Source organism: Beta vulgaris, chromosome 6 (assembly GCF_026745355.1).
Source record: "Beta vulgaris subsp. vulgaris cultivar EL10 chromosome 6, EL10.2, whole genome shotgun sequence".
Taxonomy (NCBI): Eukaryota; Viridiplantae; Streptophyta; class Magnoliopsida; order Caryophyllales; family Amaranthaceae; genus Beta; species Beta vulgaris.
This window is the reverse complement of record NC_079207.1, coordinates 56,140,066-56,163,411: the sequence shown is the minus strand read 5'-3', so window position 1 is coordinate 56,163,411 and position 23,346 is coordinate 56,140,066. Positions and strand designations below refer to the sequence as shown.

General features: G+C 36.5%; 2 protein-coding genes across 3 annotated transcripts; both read right to left on the bottom strand.

The window, feature by feature from the left end:
- Positions 1–346: 346 nt before the first annotated feature.
- On the bottom strand, positions 347–10,119 carry LOC104897239 (regulator of G-protein signaling 1). 2 transcript variants are annotated; one of them, XM_010684078.4, is made up of 11 exons: positions 9,766–10,118; positions 8,564–8,684; positions 8,406–8,469; positions 8,209–8,293; positions 8,013–8,086; positions 4,496–4,687; positions 2,681–2,769; positions 2,315–2,550; positions 1,553–1,677; positions 832–953; positions 347–731 (listed from the first exon to the last, which is right to left on the bottom strand). In XM_010684078.4, exons 1-11 carry the CDS (start codon positions 9,840–9,842, stop codon positions 534–536), a joined length of 1,383 nt encoding a protein of 460 aa, XP_010682380.2. In that variant the 5' UTR covers positions 9,843–10,118; the 3' UTR covers positions 347–533. The 2 variants fall into 2 exon arrangements, with proteins under 2 accessions (XP_010682380.2, XP_048493444.1); XM_048637487.2 differs by lacking the exon at positions 2,681–2,769 and having other exon boundaries at positions 2,315–2,570; positions 9,766–10,119.
- A 5,631-nt stretch (positions 10,120–15,750) lies between these two features.
- On the bottom strand, positions 15,751–17,140 carry LOC130591859 (peptidyl-prolyl cis-trans isomerase CYP65-like). Its single transcript, XM_057395802.1, has 5 exons — positions 16,950–17,140; positions 16,779–16,844; positions 16,563–16,666; positions 15,952–16,043; positions 15,751–15,825 (listed from the first exon to the last, which is right to left on the bottom strand). Exons 1-5 carry the CDS (start codon positions 17,075–17,077, stop codon positions 15,751–15,753), a joined length of 465 nt encoding a protein of 154 aa, XP_057251785.1. The 5' UTR covers positions 17,078–17,140.
- Between the last annotated feature and the right edge of the window lie 6,206 nt (positions 17,141–23,346).

Genomic DNA, 23,346 nt, shown 5'->3' with positions numbered 1-23,346 from the left:
ATTTTTTAAGTTAAACAGAACGCACCCTAAGTGAGTTATTTTAGCTACATGTTTTTTTCCTTTGAATCAAAATAAAGTTAAGAATTATGGTCCAGTAAATATAGCAAAAAAGGAAGAAAAAAAAAAGACGGAGGAAGTACTCAATTTATTCGTATAAGCTAGTTTCAAAGTCTGACATATTTAGAGCTATGCGTGCAAGCCACTTACAACTAAGCAATGCTACCTCACAAACAGCAATGTGCTCCTACAACGAGTATATTTGGATGTGGTAATTACAATATTAACTTACATTATCGAAGAATCATGTACATTAACAGCGGATGCAAGTAACCTCAATAGCCCAGTATCAGATAACGTGGAAAGTCCATTTTTATAACACAGAGCAACACTATATATATATTTCTTTTTTTAACAAAAAGAGCAACACTATATTACAGCATCTACTTATCTACAGTTTCCATTGACAAAAATGTAAGACAATATTGTGGACCTCACAATAATGCGATATAGGAACATTCCAGTACTGATCATGATCACTGTGACGGAGCAACTTCAGAATCCTTGAGAAAATTGTCTTGGTGAAAAGGATCATCAGCGGCATGAGCATAACTGAGTCGTGGAGTGACGTTCCAACTCCTAGCCAACTCCATATCATGCCCATTCACTTTGGCATCAGCTTCTTCTTTAAACTTCATGTAAAACATGGATGACCAGTAATCCCTTGCCAAGTTCTTTCATGAAAAAGTCGAAGATGTTAATTTCTCATTTTTAGACAGGTGTATAGTATTAGTGAGGTTTCATTACAGTGCAATGATGCAAGGAATAACTTACTGTTTTTATCAACTGCAGCAGCTCATTAAGAGCTACTTTGAATAAATCGGGGTGCGCAAGATCAACAGAATTTAAAATTTGTTGTCGACTACGGTGGGATATGTTTACCTCCATAGGAGCCCCTGACATTGTATAGTTTTCTATGTTAGAATGTTTTGAGATGCAAAGAGAAGAAAAACACTTCCTCTAAGTAAGCAATCATGAAGATATGAGAGCTCCAAACTCTCTAATATCAGTGCACCTATAGGGTAGAATGAGTTTTTCAACTTCACTTAGCTCGACATGTACACAGCAAAACTTAATGCAGAAGTGCTACTTCATAAAAAAAAAAATTGAAACAAATTCGATGAGTCTGGGACCTGTTACGTTCATATACAAACTCTCAAACTAATCTAAACTAGATAGGACTCCTTGGACTGGACTATTTTTCCTTAAGATGAGGTTGTCAAAGAAAGATAATTGCAAGTTACTTTAGTCAGACACTCAGATGATACGGTTGCAATTGAATTTAAGTGTACAACAATAACTTGAGAAAGATAAGCAACAGTTCCACTACTAGGCACTAGCAAGGCTTTTAAAACAAAGGTGTCATAATAGGTTAATCTTATCAGTAATTTTGAAGATATACTACATATCAAATCCAGCACATACTATCATCAACCTAATTTAAAATTTTATTCCTGCATATCTTGAAATAGTGTCTCAGAAGAGGCTAACTCACCTGCGACAATGTATTTCTGAATAATATGTCTTGCCATATAGATCCTACTTACGGAATCATGTTCAGGTAATTCTCCAAGATCCAGTACTTCCTCATAAAAATGAACACTCTCTCCAGCCAAACAACTGCACCTCGAAAATAGAAGAGTTATTGTCTTTTAACTGTGAACAAAAGGATAGTAGGGAATAGTATTGTTGATTATTAAACACTAACTCATCTTGAAACTAAAAACTCAATATTTGACAGCTAATGCGCAAGGTGTACGGAGTACACTAGGTAAAACCATTCAACTACACATTTGAAATATTTTAAAAGATCCACAGAGAATACATATTAAATCAACATATATTATTTAAACGAGTGAATAGACATTTGAAATGTTTTCAAAGATCCACAGAGAATAGATTTTAGCTATGACTTGTGCTTGTGGCAAACCTTGTCTTATCAAATTACCTCGGGCACTGTCGGGCCCAACAACAAGTTCTTTACTAAAAAGGTGTGAGACAAAAACCTGTTGGAGAATTCAGAATTTATACATTTTTATTAAGGGTAATGTTATATGTAGCCCTTAGGGCTACATATAAGCATTAAATACATTTCTTTAAATGGAAACAGTTTAAGAATACAAGACATATTTTCACATCAACTGAGGTAATAAATGCTTGATTCAATATTTTATTTCCATTTTAAGCACCTTATACATAGCCCTAAGGGCTACATATATCATTTTCCTTTTATTAAAAAGAGCTTGTGAGAAAAGACCTGTCTGCAAAAGCCATGAAGGATTGACGAAATCTTTTATCCAAAAGAAGCTTATCCAGAGGTTCATTCCCGTCAACAGCCATTGATTGTCTCTGTACTTGAACTCCATTGCCAGTAATGCCTAAAGCCTGACCCATGCTTTCGTATCTGGGGCATTCCTTTTTTCTCAAGCTTATTTGTGACAGTAGTGGTTGTGAGCTTGAATAAGAGAAGAATGCCACAATGAATATGCTTGTCTGTGGAGCACAAAATTTTCCTGAAAAACATTAGTTGACTCAACTATAAGATGAGCTTCAAAAATATACAAGCTGAGAAGTCTAGAATGGTCACAGCCAACAGCTTAGCAAAGGGATATAAGTTGCATACCATGAGCGCAAGAAAAAACCTGGAGGCAACTCGAAGCGATTCAACATTTTCATGAATTTCATTCAGGATATAAGCAACTACCCAGCATACTGAAAAACAAGCAGAAATAAGACACAAGGACCACAATTGTGACAGATTACACATGCACTCAAAGACAATCATTAGTCAACTACGTACTTGATAAGATACTAAATACTCCCTCCATTTCTTTTTTACAAAAAACCCAAAATTTTTGACGTTAAGATTTGGCCAGTTGCATATAGATAAAAAAAATTCACAATTACACTATTAGATTCATCATTTCATCTTGGAAAGTATTTTCATAATTTTCTTATAAACTTTATCAATATGTCATAAGGTCAATGGTCAAAGTTTCATCTCAAAATCCATGGTACCTTCTAAGTTCTAATACGAGAGAAAGGGAGTAGCAAAAAGATCTTCCTCATTTTTGTTTTACTTGCAACAGCTTAATTTTCACGCTTGCCAATTGATAAACATTAACATCTTTAATTACCGATAATTAAAAATTATAAAAACTAGATATCCGAAAAATATACATTGAGACGAATCTCACTAAGATCCCACATGAATATGTTTTTCCTTAACTATAGATCACCAAAGATAAACTAAGTAGAGTCTCCGAATAGTGTAGAAGTCAAACCGTTGCATGTAAAACGAAACGGAGGATGTACATAATAACAATAATCTGAAGTCAAGGACTCAAGAAGAAGAAGGCTTCCAAATGGGGATTTTTTTCTAGTACAAGGATGAGAGCAAGTCTAAAACACGGAATTTCGAAAGAAGCGAGTATGAGTTGTAGCTAAGATCTTAACACAAATATTTTCCACTACTCTGACATTTGGTCATTATATATAGGATTTTTTGTCCATAACTACCTTATTTAGGCTTTTTTTGCGAGAAACTATCTTATTTACAAAATGTTGTATGAAACTACCTTTGTTACGTTATTGTTTGTTGGCCACTACCTAAATTTTTTTTTCGACGTTGACTGTAGTTTTCCGATTAATAAACCCATGTGCAGGTCACATGACTTGTTGTTTTCCGTATTTTATTCCCCTTTCTATTTTTCACTCCCTTTTCTAAACTGAACCCCCCCTTATTTATCTCCCCTCCTTTACCCTATGATGATGTTTCAATGAGGCAAAATGAGTGACAATGAGTAATTGCTTATCCAGCTCAAGAAGCTATGGCAAGTGATTCATTTGTTGCTTGCCTTTTTGCTCAGCAAATTGATTACAAAATGGCAAAGGAAACAACGATAAATTTAGGGTAAAGGAGGAGAGAAAAATAAGAGGGGGAAATTAGTTCAGAAAAGGGAAGGAAATAGAAGGGGGGAATAAAATAAGGAAAATAACAAGTCAAATGACCTGCACATGAGTTTTAATACTCACCGGAAAACTACAGTCAACGTCGAAAAAAAGTTTTTAGGTAGTGGTCAACAAACAATAATGTAACAAAGGTAGTTTGTACAACATTTTGTAAAAAAGGTAGTTTCTTGCAAAATAGAGCGTAAGTAAGGTTGTTATGGACAAAAAATCCTTACATATATATCACTAATGGAGACTATGAAGTTGAAACCACAAAAAATTGACATTATTACAAGATACACTAAACAAATTTCCTGCTCACATGAACGAGAATAAGCTCTCAAGAACACTCAGTTTGTACATTGATTATAATGGAAAAGGCATGTCAAGTCAGAAGTTTAGTGGATCTTGACTTTTATCATCTATCTAGCTTTCTCACTTGCTGCACATCATAAGCAAATAAAAGCTTGATTTAAAAGCAGCTTACCAACAGAAAATGTAGAAACGAGTACTCCCCGCCAAAGGTCTTTAAGTTCATCGAATCTGAAATTCACATGCTGAATGGACCATGTGAATCCAACAAAAATAACAACATATAGAGAGTGTAGGACCATCAATGGAGCAACCCACTGAGCAGACATTTGACATCTATGGTTTAATGGTTTCTTCAAGTGTATAACTGCAGACAAATACAAATAGTGTTGGTATATATCAAACAGAAAAGGCAGAACTGAATACAGAACCCGATATGAGGGAAGAATAGAAAATAAGAAAACTGTCAGACCAATGATACTGATAAGCGTGAAATTGTCTATGCTTTAGTTCTCTAATTTCAGCTCTGTAGTTGTTCTTTATCTATTATATAGTTCAATATAATTATTAACAGTAGATTTAAATTTCTTATTATATTCTAGCATTTTTATAGCGTAAGCGGTAATTGGTTTGCAAAGGTGATAAAAAAAAATTGAGCACAAATCATTTTATAATGACAGAGCCCAAATGCATGTTATATGGAGTATTTGAAGCTAAGGTCCAGGACCAACAAAAACCAAATGGAACACAGAACAGCTGCACATGGGGATTAAAATTTAGAAGAAACCTAACTTATCTTTTCTCTTTTCATCTACAACAACATTCTTCTATCAACATAGACCACGTTTATCTCGAAAGATATAATTTGCTTAGTGTATTCTGCTACAAATTAGGAGAGTATGGAGTTGGAGTTTAACAGACTCTATCTGTTTGAGAATTATCCCTCTTTTGTCATGCTTCATCTTTTGGATATATGATCCCCACCTCAATTCATCGGGTATGTATGCACAACCTAGCCAATGATGTACCTCAAGTTTGAGATTGGGTTTTTATTGAGTTTGGAATTGCACAGTTGGGGAGGAGAAGACATCCATTTGGGGGAAACTTAGCCTCAATGAAAGGTCGAACAAGAACAACAACAAGTCAGGAGGTCAAAGCCGAGTATCATTCGGGTGGTCTTGAGTACAAAACTCATATATTCTTCTACTGTATTGTTCTAAATTTTTAATTACCTTCTGATTTCATCAAATTACTTTCATTTAATTTTTGCTTATAACACAATGTGAATTTTTCAGTTATTTAATTGATTGTTATCTTTCATAAAGTATGGTTGTGAATGTTTGCTGATCATATGATTTGGCTTAGTTTAGATCATATAGTAAGTAGCCTCTGATTTATATTAAACCTGGATCATGATTGTATTATAAATTAGAATACAATTTCAATCTAATAATTCTCTGCAATTATGCGGATACATTAATTAGAGCTAATGAAGTTTCCTAGTTAACAATGCTGCCAATCCCAAATCATAAAAGTTCATATTTATTTAAGTTAGAATGGTTTAGAGTCAATTTGGCTTTTAGTTCAAAATTGGTCTCAAGTAAAGGATGATAAAAAGTCTTTGTTACTAAAGTCTCTACAGGTATTATTACTAAGAGCATACCCAGTGGTTGGACTCTTGGGAGTTCATGAGGAGAGAGAGGGAAAAAGTAATAATAAAAAATAGGAGAGAGAAGAAGATGAACTGGGCATTGGGATGGACCGTTCATCCCAAAAACTTGTCAGCCAAAGTTATATAAAGGTGGACATGTGGCAAGAGTATATTGGGTTAGTTAATTTGGTTCTAATTTTTTGGGGTATGGTAAATAGTAGGAGAGAGAGTTTGATGATCCTTTAAATCAGTCTAACCATTGGAGTAAAAAAATAAGGGTTTTTGGGTAAGTTGGGCATAAATGAGGTGGAGGAAAGAGAAAGTAATAAAATAATTGGTGAACCCTAAAATTGGTCTAACCATTGGTTATGCTCTAATAACCATACTTGGCAGATTCTCAAGGTTGATCATATATCATTTTATTACTAATAATTTAAATCTAGTACAAAGTCGTGGAACTGAATCAATTTAGTTGTGTCGCCAAATTGTAAATAATATGATAGTTTAATTCTTTAGTAACTTAAATATGATTTATAAATCCCACCATTCTATGTAAATAAGTAAATAGATGTATAGTTGTATCACTTGTATGTCTCCATGTAGATCTGTACTAATATTACATTTTACTTCCTCCGTCTTTTAATTCTTGCAACGTTTTCCAATGTAGGAAGTTCTCTATTACTTGCAAGTTGCAACATTGACATTAATGCAATATACTCTCTTTCTCTCTCCTAGCACACAGGCGTTCTTCCTCATCTCTTTCTCATCTCCTGGTCTTTGTGAACATTTCAACATTGAGAGTATAAAAAAAATGGAGGAAGCATAATTTAGCTTTGCTGGTTTAGAAAATTTTCTAATCTCCTCATGGAAACAACCATTTCTTACCCTTTTACTACCTATTAATATCTTTGAGGTCTATAATAGGTTTTTCATTTAATACAGTTAACAACCTGTATCGAACACATAAACCCTCATTTCCCTATAAATTGCTTTGGTATCATATCAAATTTATTGACACAACAACCTTCAGAGTTCTACACATTCAATAATAGGTACTACAGCCAACTGTATAAACTAGACCATGGTCCATGTATTGTATGTTTATTCATCTTCTTCTAAAATTGTTAAAGTTGTTGAAATATATTGGATTTTTCGTCAGACAGCACCTTTTATATCTTTTTTTTGTCAAATACCACATATTATCTTACTTTTTGTGGAAATACCACCTTTTGAAATTGCAGTTTATAAAATATTGCACCGTTTTGTCGATTTTCAGTGAAATTGTCAACTTTCCGGCCTTTGACTGAGTTTGACTATGCTTTATCCCATACTTTTGGAGTGTGAAACACACTAAACTGAACGTAAGCAGCATCCAACTGCAAAAATCTGCTAAATAACTGACGGTGAAAGAGAAATTGGGAGCAAATCATTATGCCGAGGATCAAGCCTCAGTGACAGCCTTATAGGGAAGACGCAAAGACAAGGAAAGAAGGAGGAGGAAGAGGGCTGGGAAAGCTAAGATATGGTGGGATTGGGATGAACTCCACATTGCTCAAAGAGAGGAAGAAAGACAGATAGGTGAGAGAAGAAGCGGATGAAGCAGGAGATAACAAAGAGGGTGCATTTCACATTCCAAAGAGGAGGGGAATAACAAAGGTCAAATGCCAGAAGTTTGACATCATGGTCGGAATTTGGAAAAAAGTGTCATTTTATAAAATATATATATATTAAAATGTGCTATTTCACAAAAACTAGTATAAAGCGGTGCTAGTTACAAAGTAAATTAGCATAAAAGGTGCAGTCTGACAAAAAATCCATATATATTTTACCCCATAGATGTTTTTGATGCACACACACAACCTCTTCTTTTGTGAGACAACCTAGTTACCCACAAGGCATCCCTACTAATAACAAAACTTGTACAACACTTACTAGAAAATAGTGATTGATACTTAAGACTGATGACAGTCACAGCTCATTATAGGAGAGAAGAGGCAATCAATATAGATGGTCAATTGGTCATTAAGATCAGCCCACTTACGCGCAGCCCCACAAAACCATGGGAGGAGAACCAACGGGAGAAAAATATGTGACCTTACAGGTGGTAACCGCTTCCTGAGAACAAAAAATTACAAAATTAGGCTATGTGGTGTAAAAAAAACAGGAGGTTCATAATGACATTGCTCATACTCCCACAACTGCATCATTATAATTATGTTTCCATGTTATTGACTTACTTGACAAAAATGAAATAGAGATGGTAGACCTGTACGATGCGACAGCTGAGCAGCAAACCATATCCAAATGGTCCTTCAAGCCAAACTGTAGGCAAGTAGCTCCAACAAAGCTTGAGTTACACAAAAAGATAGCAGAACAACGAAAGCAGTAATTTGCATCCAGTGGACATTAGACACAAGATGAAAGACCATAATACCTGCCCATATATAACAAGACTGCCACCAACGCCTTTTCTCAATTTTGATCAGATTCACTGACATCTATGATGAACCATGATTAACATATGATAGGATGGTTGTACCAAATCCAAATCAGATCTCTAACAAAATGTACCACAAAGAGAATCAATCTTACCACAACAGATACTAAAAGACCAATGCTAGCAAGAATCTGTATAGCCGGAATCCAAACGGCACTGCCTTTGGGAATTGACACCTTGTAATATAGGAACGGGAATATCGAACGAGCTAGAAGCCTATCCAAGAAAGGAAAGAATTTATGAAGTAATATTACAAATTAATTATCAAAAATTATACATTAACTTCAGTTGTTTGGCCACTCGCTAAAAAATGAAAATAATAATAAATGAACAAACAAAAAGACAATTTCAATCAGCGAATGAGTAACAATTGGTTTCCATCTATGTAGCACAAAAAGACTAGGGTTTTGGAAATGTAAATGTTTCAAAAACAGGGAAACCTTAAATCCCGATCCTTTATGGGATCATTGGCATGGAAATGGTTGAGGATTCGCGAGTAGAAACGTTTTGGAAACCGGAAAACCTCATGTCCCAGAGCTGGCCATTTACAAAAATTTTAATGTTACCTCAGCATTCTAGAAAGATTTGAACGCAAATGTAGTTCACCCCATGTTAAAAAAAAAAAATTGATAAAACATTAGTATATTTAACAAAAATTTTAATGTTACCTCATTGAACGCAAATCTGTTAATCTCTTCTGAATTAAGTTAAATATACTGCAAATGTAGTTCAACCCATGTTAAAAAAACCACAAACGTTGTATAAAATTTTACAAATGTTGCATAAAAAATTTGAACGCGGGTAGTTCTGTGATTTGAACAAAACTTTGGATGCAGGTCATCTGTCCGCACCAACCAACTTAAAATCACAAAACTAAGACAAGGGCTTCAACTTAAAATTATGACCAAATTAGCAGTATATTTAACTTTTTTTTTTTTTTGAAAGAAGCAGTATATTTAACTTAATTCAGAAGAGATCAACAGATTTCCATGCTGAAATTTGAATGAACAATTGTATTGTCAAGTAGACACTAGATATTAGCCAGCAATACCCAAACAAAATTACAGATGAACCATCAAAAGTAAACATCAATCCAACTAGAAATCCATAAATGACAAATCATATAACACATAATTAACCAAAAGAAACATAAACAAGCAAGAATCTTTGAGACAAAGATCGACCCATTAAAGCAATTATGAAACATAAAAAAGGGCAAAAGCTAAAATTGATGAAGTAATTAAAAATATGGAAGAGATACAATTAAAGGGGAGAGTGAGATTTTGAGAGCACATACAGAAAAAGAGAAAGGGCAGATACAGAAACAGCGACATAGTCACTTGGGCACCCTCCAGTTTCTGCACACCCTTTCATTTTTTCACTCTCCTTGACAATTTTATCCCTCTTGTAGTCTTGTTGAACTCAGATTTTTCAGTTTCATCAATGGCGCTTTCTCTCTCTCTACTCTGAGTAAAGGCGCTTTCTCTCTCTCTCTACTCTGAGTGCTTAAGTCCAGTCATGGACGTTAAGTTCAACGTAAAGCTTGCTGCTTTTTCACTTCTTTGAAAAATGAGTAAAGGAGATTTCAAGGACCTGTAGAACGTCATTGGCTCGTGCTGTTCTCGAATTGGGAGTGGTTGGGAATTGGGAGTGGTCTCTGAGTTGCATTAGGTTCAGTTGAGTTCAATTCAAAACAAAAAACCTTTAAATGTGGCAAACAAGTCTTGAATTTGAATTGAGTTACTTCTTACCAAATACTACCTCTGTTTTTGTTTAGTTGTAACATTCATCATTTTGCACAAATTTTAAGAAATGAGAAAAGAGACTATAATTAGCCCACTTACCCCTACTATTAGTATTATAATTAAATGGGAAAAGAGTAGGTAAAGTAAGGGTAATATAGTCAAATTATCCCAAAAACTTTCCTAAAAAGGGAAATGTTGCAACTAATAAAAAACACCTATAAATAGACATTGTTGCAACTAAATAAAAACAGAGGTAGTATGTTTTTGGTCGGCTTCTTTTCGAGTTGGACTTGTTCTGAAGCTATGCTATTGGGTCAGGTTTGTTTTCGATCAAAGTCAATATTTGAATCAAATAGTAGTATATAATTATAAAATGTAAAAACAACTAACATAAAAAGACTTCAAGTTGATAGTTGGGTACAACTTATAGGAGATGATATAAAAGTTGAATAACAAAAAGTTCAAAATAATATTAATTATAAATTGGTTCATTTTGTAGCGAGCAATAATCACAATTAATGATACTGTATGGGTTAATTTGGGTCAAGTTTAAGGGTTTGGGTCCAGTTTTCTAGATCTTTAGGGTTCGGTCTGGATCCAACAAAAAATTTATGGTCCGGGACTAGTGTCTGGCCAGATCCGAGTCAAACCCTATGTACACATGCCCTTCCATAGGTAGCGTGGTGTCAATAGTCACCAATCCGTCCAACCTGTTATATATTATTCTTTTCGGTTAATTTAAATTAAAAATAGAGGATTCACTGTTATATAAGAAGTCCTTGTGATAGGAGATATATAGAGATAGATGGATATTTTGTCAATGTGATGAAAAGAGCCAAAGAGAACCCATATATATATATATATATATATATATATATATATATATATATATATATATATATATATATATATATATATATATAATTGAGTTCAGGTGAGAATGATGTTTTATATGAGAAGTGAGAACAAATATCAGCCTTTAGATCATGACCTATTTAACGACCCAGATTAAAAGAAAAAAGTTAATTGAAAATTTCCAAAACCTTCATGGGTTTGTCGCGCATTGAATTCTTCCTGAACATTCTCTCTTTCTCTCTCATCTTGTTTCTTTTTCCTCTAGTTTCTTTGATTTTTAGCACAATCTTGACTGATTTTTTTTTCCAAATCATCATATCTGTGTGAAATTCAATGCTTTAGAATATTACGATGTGATTATTTCCAGGTGCATCTGGATTATTTTTGAGGCCAATTTGGAGTTTTTTGACAAAATTCAACTGCCAATTTCGGTTTATTATAAATTCATTATGTGTAAGTATATTGTGTTTTTCATTCTTATAATTTCAATTCAATATTTCAATTTTAGTTTACATTTTCTTGTCTTTCGATTTTATTTCCTATTAATTAGTTTATTGACGAAATTATCAAAAAAAAAAAAAAATTCTTGACGAATTTTAGGTAAATTTGCTATTGGATATAAGTTTCATTGAATCTTCGATTATAGTTTATCTGTGTACAGTTCATTTGTTTTGATCTTGATCCCAATCAGTTAGTAATCGGGAAATTTCAGGTCGTTTATTGTTGGATTTTCAGTTTAATCTGGTTCGATTTTTTTGATGCAAAATCTGATTTGATTCTGTTTGCTACCTATGCTACTACAATACTACTCTTAGCCGCGTTGTTAGTGCTCGGAATTGTCTCTTTTCAAGAAGTGTAAAAAAGGGTAAGTTGATGTATAACACCGTTAGTCAAAAGGGTAAGTTGATGTATTTTTCGAAATATGAGGGGTATAAGAATTTGGAAAGTTGAAAGGGTATACGGTGCAAAAAAAAAATTTATCAGGTGTATATGGTGAAAAAACCGTTGTTTTTAAGCTCCCTTGAGTTTGCAAAAGTTACTAACGAGTTCTATACTACAATTCACTCCCCATGTTGTAGTATTTCATCTTAAATAACAAAAATTTATTGCTAGGAAATACTTTTTGTAGCCCCAACTTTAAACATCTCTCTCAGGTAGCACTTCTTTATCTATAAAGCACTATTCCGTAGGCTCAATTAGCATATTATTCCTATTAGCTGCGTTTACTTTTGACATTTACTAAAATGAAATGTTTTTAGCAATCGAGAGATCTTCTCAAGACACAACACGAGGTCTTTCTATTCAATTTTTGTTACAATATTAAGAAGATAATTAATGTAAAAAAAATTTATACAATTAGCGTGTGAAAGATCTTCTTAATATGTATGGCTAGAAAACTACTTAATCTAGGATTAGGGGGACATTTCGGCCCTTAAAAGCTCAATCAAAGACCAAAATTGTTGAACAATAATTAGAAATACCTTGGTTTACTAAAAAAAAAAAAAAAAAAAAAAAAAAAAAAAAACCTTGGTTTACTAATGAGAAAAAGAACTTAATCCAGGGTGTTTTACGTAAGGGATCAATTCAATATTAACATTAAAAAAATACCAATGTTATGCATTAAAACATGTCTCAATTTTTATGTAGGATTCATTTAAGTCAAAAGTAACAACAACTTAACGGAAGGTGGTACTAGGGAAAAATGTAAAAAGTTGAGAGCTATCAAAGAGAAAAATAAAAATGACTGCTTTATATCCAAATCATATGTATGTATTTGTTTCTTTATTTTCATATTCAATTCTGGTTATTTTTTTCCAACTATTCATATGCTTATTCTTATATCAAATTGTTGATGATAAAGGTAGAGTACACATGAGATGTTGATGCAGTACATTTGGATGGGTCAAGATACTTAACACTTACTTTTGTTTAAGACTTTGTCTATTTCTTGTTTATCATCATTACTTTAATGGGTTTATTTTTTTAAGTGAAATTGCAAAACTAGGTTGCCTTTATTGTACCTTCGGTAAAAAAATGAAATAATATATTATTTTGAATTGTCTGATTCCATCTTGCTTTTGTCACATTTACCAAAAAGAAGTTGACTGTAAAAAATATAGGACAAAAATGCAAAACTCTCGTAGCCTCTCATTTCAAATTGAACTTTAAATTGTACAACCAAAGCTATTAATTTACAAAATAACCATAGTTATTAGCATCAATTTTTTTAATTTAGTCCGACGCATATTGATCTTTAATTGTGTCACACTTGCAGTCGAAGAAAATAGATGAGAAGCTTTTTGCATCACAAGTAGTTGCGTCAAACCTAAAGTCGATGCAATTAGGGGTTTTATTTCCGACTCAAATAGGTGTTTTTGTACAAGTGCCATCTTTCGAGGCACCAAGACCATACAAATTATCAAAAGTCTTAATGATCCCCTCAAATGTCTAGGGCCCCAAACTCTTTTCAAATATCTTTCAGAATCGCTTGCGTAACCCTCACATTTACATAGGACTCAAAAAACCCTTTCTAACAATTGGTGGCTCACCCAATTCTTACAAAATCGGCCCCTTAAAACCTTGGACCAAAAATGCTCTCCTCATGTTATTTACAATCGCATACAAAACCCTCATAGTTGAATAGAGTTCTAAATAAAACTCATTTCCATCACCATGTGGCATGCTCAATTTTGAATTGTGTGCGTAAAGTTACGGCAAAAAAAACCCTAAACTCGGACTCCGAATCGGCCCAGTTTGGCTCCTACGTCGAAATGAAACCTGGGAATCGTTCTTGAAGTAAGGAAAACCTTTCTGCAAGCTTCTTAAACTTAGATTCTAAGTTTTTTTGTTATATTATGAAAGTAGATCGTGTCGATGTATTAGAAGCCCATGTACTAGCTACTAAACCTAGGAAAGGACACTTTGTTTCTCTTTTTCTTCCTTGCAAAAAAAAAAAAAAGAGAGAAAGGGAACTAAAATTTTATAATATCATTTTATGCCCTTTTTCTTTGTTGTTATTGTTCGAAAGGAAGAAGGTTAGGCACCCCATTAACCATGTCCAGTCTATCTATGTAGAACATTATTGAATTGACCTAACAATGAAGTGACTAAACCAAATCAAAGTTTATGTTTTGGATCAGTCATTCACTCAATATTTTATTACAAGTGAGTTGTTATTTCTTCCTTTGTGAGATTCACTCAGCATTTAATCTATGAAAAGACAAATTATCACTATAATTAGTTTCATTTGATATAAATCTAATTTTGGACACACTGGTCTACCAACAATAATTTGCTTGATTGACACTAGAAATTAACTTTGTTTAACGAAGATAACATGAACGGACTAATCTGTACAAGTGTGGAGAGTAATTGTGTTAATCTGAGTAGGTTAACTCTGGCATTCAATATATATATAAGGTTTACAATACAGACCTATGACTAGTAAACTACCATTCTACCCTTTACATATAATATTATCCAATACACCCCTCAATCTGTACGGGGTGAAACGACGGATAGATTGGTACGATGTTTAGTAAACAAGTCAGTAGATAGACCCTTAGTAAAGATGTTAGCAACCTCAGACTGCGTAGGAACATGTCGAACAATAAGACCTTCCTTGGCAACCATTTCTCGAACAAAATGATAATCAACGTCAATATGTTTGCTACGATCATAATGATCTCAAAGGTTTTACTTAAATTAGGGAATAAATGGTAAAGTAATCTAGTAAAACGAGAGTCGTCACCATAAGTTATAGGGTTTATATAATATAATAATATAAATACTAAATGGTGTAGTTAATAAGTGTTTAAAAATGAAAATGAGTGTGAGTGTTAGGATCGGGGATGGGAATGCTTTTATATTATTTTTACGATGATAGTCATGCCTCGCTTAACATGTTATGCACATGGGATATGTGATGTTTTAGAACATGGCGACAAGTGAAAGTGAACCTACTAATGGAGGAAGTGGAACTCATGGGCCTGAAGTCACACTTGAAGAAATGAGGGCAAGGCTAGATACCTTGCGAAGTGACCATGTTTTTGAAGAATCTCCTGAAAATGTTAACGGAAATCAGGTGGATATAATGAAGCTGGTGATGGAATTCTTACAAGGAAACCGACCAAGGGCCAAGATAGAGCAGGAAGAATGCTCCAATATGTGCAAAAGATTTTCTGCTCACAAGCCGCCTACTTATGATGGAAAACCTGACCCCACCGAGTTCGAGGAATGGTTGAATGGCATGGAGAAACTCTTTGATGCCACTGACTTCTCATCGTCGCAAGAAAAGATCCAAAAGCTGCAAGAGGAGTTGGCGTCATCCAATAAAGCCTCAAAGGTTCGGCGTCGTGCCAATATGAACGACATTCCTCTTATGCAAGATCTTTCTGATTCAGATAATGCCGAATCCGAAGATGACACAGAACTCGAAGACGAAGAACCCTCCAATGACCCTCCTAAAAATATCCCTTTCTCTATGTTCCAAAAGATAAAAAAGATAAACTACAATTCATTTATCAAACTTTAGTCAATAAAGACAGCAAAGTCTTTATTTAAATGTGACCTCTTCTCCAGGGTTGTTTGTTATCACGCATTAATTGTTTTACCACATAAAATTAATTTTAGTAAGTAACTGTAAAAATTACATTCTTTTCTCAGGAGTTAAATCACAAATTTCAACAGAACGATTCAAACATATGAGTTAGAATTGCAAATCGGTGAACATTTGGGTTTCCAACAGTTCTCCATATCTATCAACACTCTAAACTAGTAAAATGTTCAGTAAACTAGGAGTCTAATGCTTTGTCTAAAAACCATGTTATCCTACAACTTATTATGGAAATGTTTGAAAGGAAAGAGAATAAAAACAGACCAACCTCGTAACAAAATACATTTTCAGTAGTCTTGACAGCAACTATGTGAGTGAATTCAGTGAAAACCTTGTTCAAAACTGGGCAATGGATTTCCCCTAAAAGAATCAATAAAATCAAAAAATCGTCAAACTCTACAATGACACGCATGCATAATAAAGCATCAAACTGAAAACACTTATAAAAAAAACTTCTATTCACTCCTGAGTACTATTCAGATTTTTTTATCCGCTAACAACTACTCAAAGTTGCTAATAGCAAACAAAACCTCAGCCTAAACAAAGCATAAACCTTATACCCTGATAGCAATTGCTGATCAGCACATGGAGCTGAAACAAACAACTTTAATTGCCAATTTCTTATCAATAGTGAAAGAAATTGAATTGTTAAACCTCACCCTCCCCCCCACCACCAGTGTACAACAACTGAAACATGAAACGCACGAAAATCCAACACAGAGGGGTTCGGCATTTGCCAATACACATTAATCCATGCTTTATGTAGGAATCAAACACTCTGATGCAATAGCAAATACACGTATTTGAGTTTTGATTCTCATTCATATTGATAAATTACTTACAAGTGAATAAGATAACACTAGTTGTTAAGATATTCACCTTCAGAATTCTTGTGAAATGTAAGAGGAATAAGATCCCCAAGCTTAAGCGGCGCTCCGGTAACTGGGTTTTTCCCATACTTCCTGATGTAAGGTATTATATGCCTACAAGTACCACCCATAAATTTCATACAAATAGTAACAATAAATTCAATTCTCAACATCCTCAATAATCCCAACAACAACAACAACAACAACTGGTCATATAGAAATTAACATTGTATAAAAAACGCAGCCATCCTTAGTGCAAACTGGAATAATCTCAAAGGGTGTAAAAGTGAGACTGAAATATCAAATATGAAAAAACAAACACAAAAAAGATGAGAAATTGGAATCGATAACGAAAAAATGAAATATAGAGAGAGAAAGAAGGAGGGTATAACATTACGCGTAGCAATAAAAAGGGAGGCGTTTGAAAGGAGTACGAAGTTCTTTGGACTTGGCACCACCCCATTCAGTAGCCCACTCTGTGGTGGTGATGTACATCTGATCTTTGCTATGCTGCTTCTTCCCCATCTTTCTCCAATTTCGCCCAAGATTTTATCAACTGATTAACCTTCTCTAGGTTTCCGGTGATACTTCGCCCAAGACTCAAGGACTGTTTATTATAATAGTGAGAAGCCATGGTTCATAGATATTAAGGCATATAACTTGAAGAAGTCACCGGTTGTAAAATTCTCATAACAATTGAAATTGAAGAACATACCTTTAAAGCTCGACTGGTAATCTGAATTGTGCCTCTTTACTTGAGTTTTCTTGAATAATTTCGCCTACTTTATGCATTGAACACTTGAATTTTGGAGATATTCGTGAAATCCTGAATTTTTCCTCTTCCTTTGTTTTGCAGATACTCGTGAATTTAGGAATTCATGAATTAAGAATCTCGTGAATTCCTCTTCCTCTTAGTTGATAATCACAATTCTCATACATTAAGCAGTTGAAAGATTTCGGAGATTGAAAATTTTTTCAAGCATATATATTCTTAGTGTTTCTTAATACTCGATCAGTTACAGTGTGAATGGTTTTTTTTTTGTTTTACGAAAATGTAAAGGCATTAAGTTACAAGTCTTTTTTGGTAAAGGTTTTGAAATTTCGTGAAAAAATAGAGCAAAAGATCATTGTTGTCATTAATAATGTTTAATGCAACGACCATCCTTAATTGTTTTGATGTGTAATTCTATCTAATGCAACGACAACAACCAAGTCGTTGCAACAGATATATCTAATGCAACGGTTATTATAAAGTCGTTGCAATAGTTTAATTCATGAATCTAAATTGAAATAAGCCGTTGCAATAGATGATCCTACTGCAACGGTGTAAAAACAATCGTTGCATTAGCTTTTTTTAACCATTGCCTTTGATTAAAAATGTAGTAGTGAATCCTGATGGGGGAGAAGCAGATCCTATGGCGAAGCGCATGATCCTGATCGAAAGGCAAAATAGGCGTCTCATGAAGCTCATGTCCCAGCTCCCTAGAGCTCCAACGCCAAGCATCGTAGAGCATCCTGACGGTTATGCAGGATCTCCGTTCGTAGAGAGGATATCGAAAGCCGTACTCCCCATGAAGCTGAATCTGCCCGTCCTTGTCACTAATTATGATGGTTCGACTGATCCAGGCGAGCATGTCGCCCAGTACAAGCAGCGGATGTGGCAAGCGTCAATCCCTTGGCACCTGGTGGAAGCCTGTATGTGCAAGTCTTTCGAAGCCACGCTCACATGTCCTGCCCTCAAATGGCTTGGATCCCTGAAGCCTGGTAGCATTGGCAATTTTTTCACCCTCGTCAACAAGTTCTACGAGAAATTTGAAGGCAGACGCAGGCTGGCAAAGCTGACGAGCGACCTATATGGCATCGTCCAAGGACCAAAAGAATCTGTTCGCGATTACTATAATCACTTTAACAAAGAGATGATTAGCATTAAGGATCTTGATACTAAAACTGCTATTGAATGTTTCAGGAAAGGTCTAATTCTGCGATCAAAACTCTACAACCGTCTGACGATGTATCCATTTCAAACGTTCGAGGAAGTCAAATCGCGAGCATTAGCACAGATGAGGCTGGAGGAAGATGATGCCATCCTCAATACCATATCAACGCGTCGTGCGCCAGAAAATCCTAACGACCGGAAAGCTTTCGTCCCCAAGAAGAATAACTGGTGAAACCATCCATACAATCGTTCAAATCAGGTAAACAATGTTACTGACGTTGTCAATGATGAAGGTAATGACGCGAGGACGGAGTCACCATCCTTCCCAGATCTCGACTCTTATGGATTCTCCGTCGATGTCGGAGGCGTCGTAAATGCCTTAACCAAAATCAGGGAACCCGTCCGTTGGCCAAGGAAAAGTGACCGACCAGAGACGCAAAAAGATCAAACGAAGTGGTGTCAGTTCCATCATGATCACGGCCATAAGACGGAGGAGTGCATTGTGTTACGACACGAGGTCGCATTCATGCTCAACAAGGGACATCTCAAGGATCTACTAAGCGACAAAGGCAAAGCATCCTTTGATAGAAACCCTGCGCAGTCTGTCCTGCCTGCGTCACCGACGCACGTAAAGGTAATTAATGTCATTTCTGGTGGATCTGACGTGTGTGGACTAACATACTCCGCAGCCAAAAGGCTAGCAAGAGAAGGCACCCCCTCGTCCGCCGTTTTTAAATCTTGCAGGTCGGCAGAAGAAGCAATGGCAATTACCTTCGACGACGATTACGTATGCGACGTAGAGCACCATGATGGACTAGTCATATCCTTGACTGTTAGTAATTGCCTGTTGAAGCGAGCATTGGTCGACGGGGGCAGATCAACTAATATCATATTCAAAAGCGCCCTCGAAGGTATGGGATTGTGTGATAAAGATATTACTAAAAAATCTATTGTTTTAGTTGGTTTTAGCGGAGAAGCCCAACACACTGTCGGAGAGATCATGTTGCCAACGTTAGCCAAAGGCGTCAACCTGCCGACCAGATTCAACGTCGTGAATTGCCCGTCAGCATATAACATCATCCTCGGCACCCCATGGATACACAAGATGAAGGCCGTCCCGTCGACTTATCATCAGACGTTGAAGTTCCCAACCAAGTGGGGCGTCCAAGAAATATAGGGCGAGCAGAAATCCGCAAGAGAATGTTATAGCACGTCGCTCAAAGCTCCAAAGGCAGCCACCTAGCAATTAAAGGATGGATCAGCGCCCGACGCACCCAGTGAGCAGGATGTGGATGAAGTGATGCTCGATCCGTCCATCCCTGATCTTGTCGTTCGAATTAGAGCGACGCTGTCGCAGGAAATACGAAGTCAGTTAATTGATTTTTTAAAGGCTAATCAATATTGTTTTGCTTGGTCCCATGAAGATATGAAAGGAATCAGTCCCGACGTCATAACACATAAACTCAACGTCGATCCCATTACAAGCCGGGAAAGCAAAAAAGACGCAAATTCGCGCCTGAGAGGAACCAAATAATCAATGACGAAATCCAAAAGCTAATCGACACTGGAAAAATCCGTGAAGTAAAATACCCGGACTGGCTAGGCAATGTCGTGGTCGTGAGCAAGAAGAACGGGAAGTGGAGAGTCTGCATAGACTTCACAAACTTGAACAAAGCATGTCCCAAGGATCCGATCCCTCTCCCTCATATTGACGCAATGGTTGACGCGACGGCAGGCCACGAGCTCTTGACGTTCATGGATGCATATTCTGGGTACAATCAAATATTGATGCATCCGGACGATCAGGAAAAGACAGCGTTCGTCATTGACAAAGGTATATATTGTTATAAGGTTATGCCTTTTGGTTTGAAAAATGCAGGTGCCATCTACCAACGATTGGTCAACCAGATGTTCAAAGACCAATTGGGCGACACCATGGAGGTATATATAGACGATATGCTCGTCAAATCCAAACAACCAAGCGACCACGTCCAACATTTGACGGAAGCTTTCGACGTCCTGCGAAGGTGTGGCATGAAATTAAATCCCACTAAATGTACATTTGGAGTGTCTGCAGGAAAGTTCCTAGGGTCTGTCATTACGCACCGAGGGATCGAAGCTAGCCCGGATCAAATAAGGGCCCTCATCAATATTCAGTCCCTAAGGAACGTCAAAGAGGTGCAGAATTTGACCGGTCGTGTAGCCGCGCTAAATCATGACATATCTCGGTCGTCCGAAAGATGTCACTTGTTCTATGACGTCCTGAGAAAGAATAAAGGCTTTGATTGGTCGCAGCAACATGAAGACGCACTGCAAGAACTCAAAAAATACCTAGTGTCACCACCACTGCTGTTAAAACCTAACGACAGAGAGACGCTGCAGCTTTATCTTGTTGTGAGAGGTGTGTCCGTCAGTGCTGTCCCTGACGCGAGAAGCAGAAAGTCAGCAACTCCCAATCTATTACGTCAGTAAGTCTCTGCTAGACGCAGAGACGAGGTATTCTTCATTATAAAAACTCATTTTGGCTATAGTAGTTGCTGTTAAAAAACTTAGGCACTATTTTGAGACACATACTGTTATGATTATGACTAACTACCCTGTTAAGTCTGTCTTGCGACGTCCCGAATCGACAGGACGCATGAGTAAATGGGCAATAGCGCTCAGTGCGTACCACATTCAGTTTCGTCCCATAACAGCCATTAAGTTGCAAGCCTTGGCATATTTTGTGGCGGACTTTAGCCCAGAGCTAGAAAAGCTCGCAAATGACGAAGTCGCGCAAATTAACCATGTAGACCACGAACCTTGGCTATTATTTGTTGACGAATCTTCTAATTTTCGTGGTACAGGTCTAGGTGTTGTGCTAAAGTCGCCACAAGGGGGCAAGTAGTACGAGCCATTTGCTGTGAATTTAGAGCGACGAACAATGAAGCCGAGTACGAAGCACTTATCGCAGGAATGACGTTAGCAGAAGACATGGGAGCAAAGGCGTTAAAAGTCTTCAGCGACTCATTGTTGATAGTTAGCCAAGTCAAAGGGGAATTCACAGCAAAAGATTCTAAAATGGCTATGTGCTTAGAAATAGCTCAGCGTAAGAGTAAAGTATTTAATCCATTTGACATTTTGCAGATACCAAGAGACCAGAATACACAGGCAGATGCGTTGGCCAACCTTGGATCCTCCTTAAGGGACATTTCATTCACTTCCGTCCCCATAGTCCATCTAGCAAACCCTGCAGTCGTTAGGAGTGATAGAGAAGTCGTCGCGACAACGACTGAGCGTCTTCAAGACGACCAAGATGTCGTTAGTAACGTAAGCAACGAACGACCCCGGTGTTAAGGAGGTGAGTGTTAGTTGGACAAAACCTTTTTATGACTATCTTACTAACGATGTACTTCCAGCAGACAAATCAGAGGCGTACTTGCGTTGTTTGGAAAAAGATCAGTAGGGGCAAGTCTTAGAAGACATGCATGAAGGAACATGTGGAAATCATTCAGGACGGCGTAGCTTGTCCAACAGAGCATTACACATGGGATACTATTGGCCCACAATGAAAAAAGACGCGATAAGGTATGTTACGAAGTGCGATAGCTGTCAACGACACGCAGGTATGACGCAGAAACCTTGTGAGATTTGCATCCTACTTTAACACCTTGGCCTTTCATGAAATGGGGCATGGATATAGTTGGTAAGTTACCTCCAGCCCCAGGTCAGAAGGTCTTTATGTTGGCACTAACTGATTACTTTTCTAAGTGGATAGAAGCAGATTCTTTTCAACAAGTACGTGACAAGGTAGTGATTTCTTTTATATATACTAATATAATTTGCAGGTTTGGTGTTCCGTCCGAAATAATATGCGACAATGGGTCGCAGTTTATTAGCAACAAAACAAGGCATTTCTGTGACGAATGGAACATAACGTTGTTAACGTCAACGCCAAGATATCCGCAAGCCAACGAACAGGCTGAGTCTAGTAATAAGATGGTCATTGACACCTTGAAGAAACGACTTACAACCAAGAAGGGTAAATGGGCAGAGGCGTTGCCTTCCATCTTATGGGCTAATCGCACAACACCGCGCACTGCGACAGGACAAACACTATTCTCATTAGTATATGGGTGTGAAGCTGTCCTGCCTTCTGAAGTGAACGTCCCGACTGCGAGATGTGGTCTAACGACGGAGCAGCAGAATTGCAACGAGCTTGTCAACGACTTCGATACTATTGAGGAGTTGCGCGATGCAGCATTGGTACGTATGGCGGCTCAGCAGCAAATAGTCGCAAGGAGTTTCAACAAAAACGTTCAAGCCAAATCCTTTGTTGAAGGTGATTGGTACCTAAGGAAAGTATTTCAAAACACACAAGAAGCTAATGCTAGTAAGCTTGGACCTAAATGGGAAGGACCATACCAAATTAGTAAGGTAGTAGGTAATGGAGCCTACCAATTGGTCCGACGTGACACACGAGAAGCCACGTAGTTGGAACGCCACGCATCTCAAACGATACTTTTTCTAAGTAAAGTAATTCGTTTTGTTTTCTCCATATTGTGAAAAAAGTAAACGATACTGTCATCATGTCTGCGTCGCTAACTGTTAGCGACCTTAGTGTTCTCTCACCGTGTTTTGATTGTCTTTCAAGAAAGTCATTCCTATATGTTCCAATAACGTTGCGATCGACGGCCTTTACGACGCGACGAGTAGACTTACATCTTATTACACGGTAAAACAAGAGGTGACGATTGTCACTATTCAAAGTCTTTTGATTTTCTCCTGCTCCAGCAAAACGTTACGACAGAGGCATTGCCATTCAAAGCCACAATTGTCTACGACGTTCCATCTATTTTTCTAACAGTCGCACGTAAGT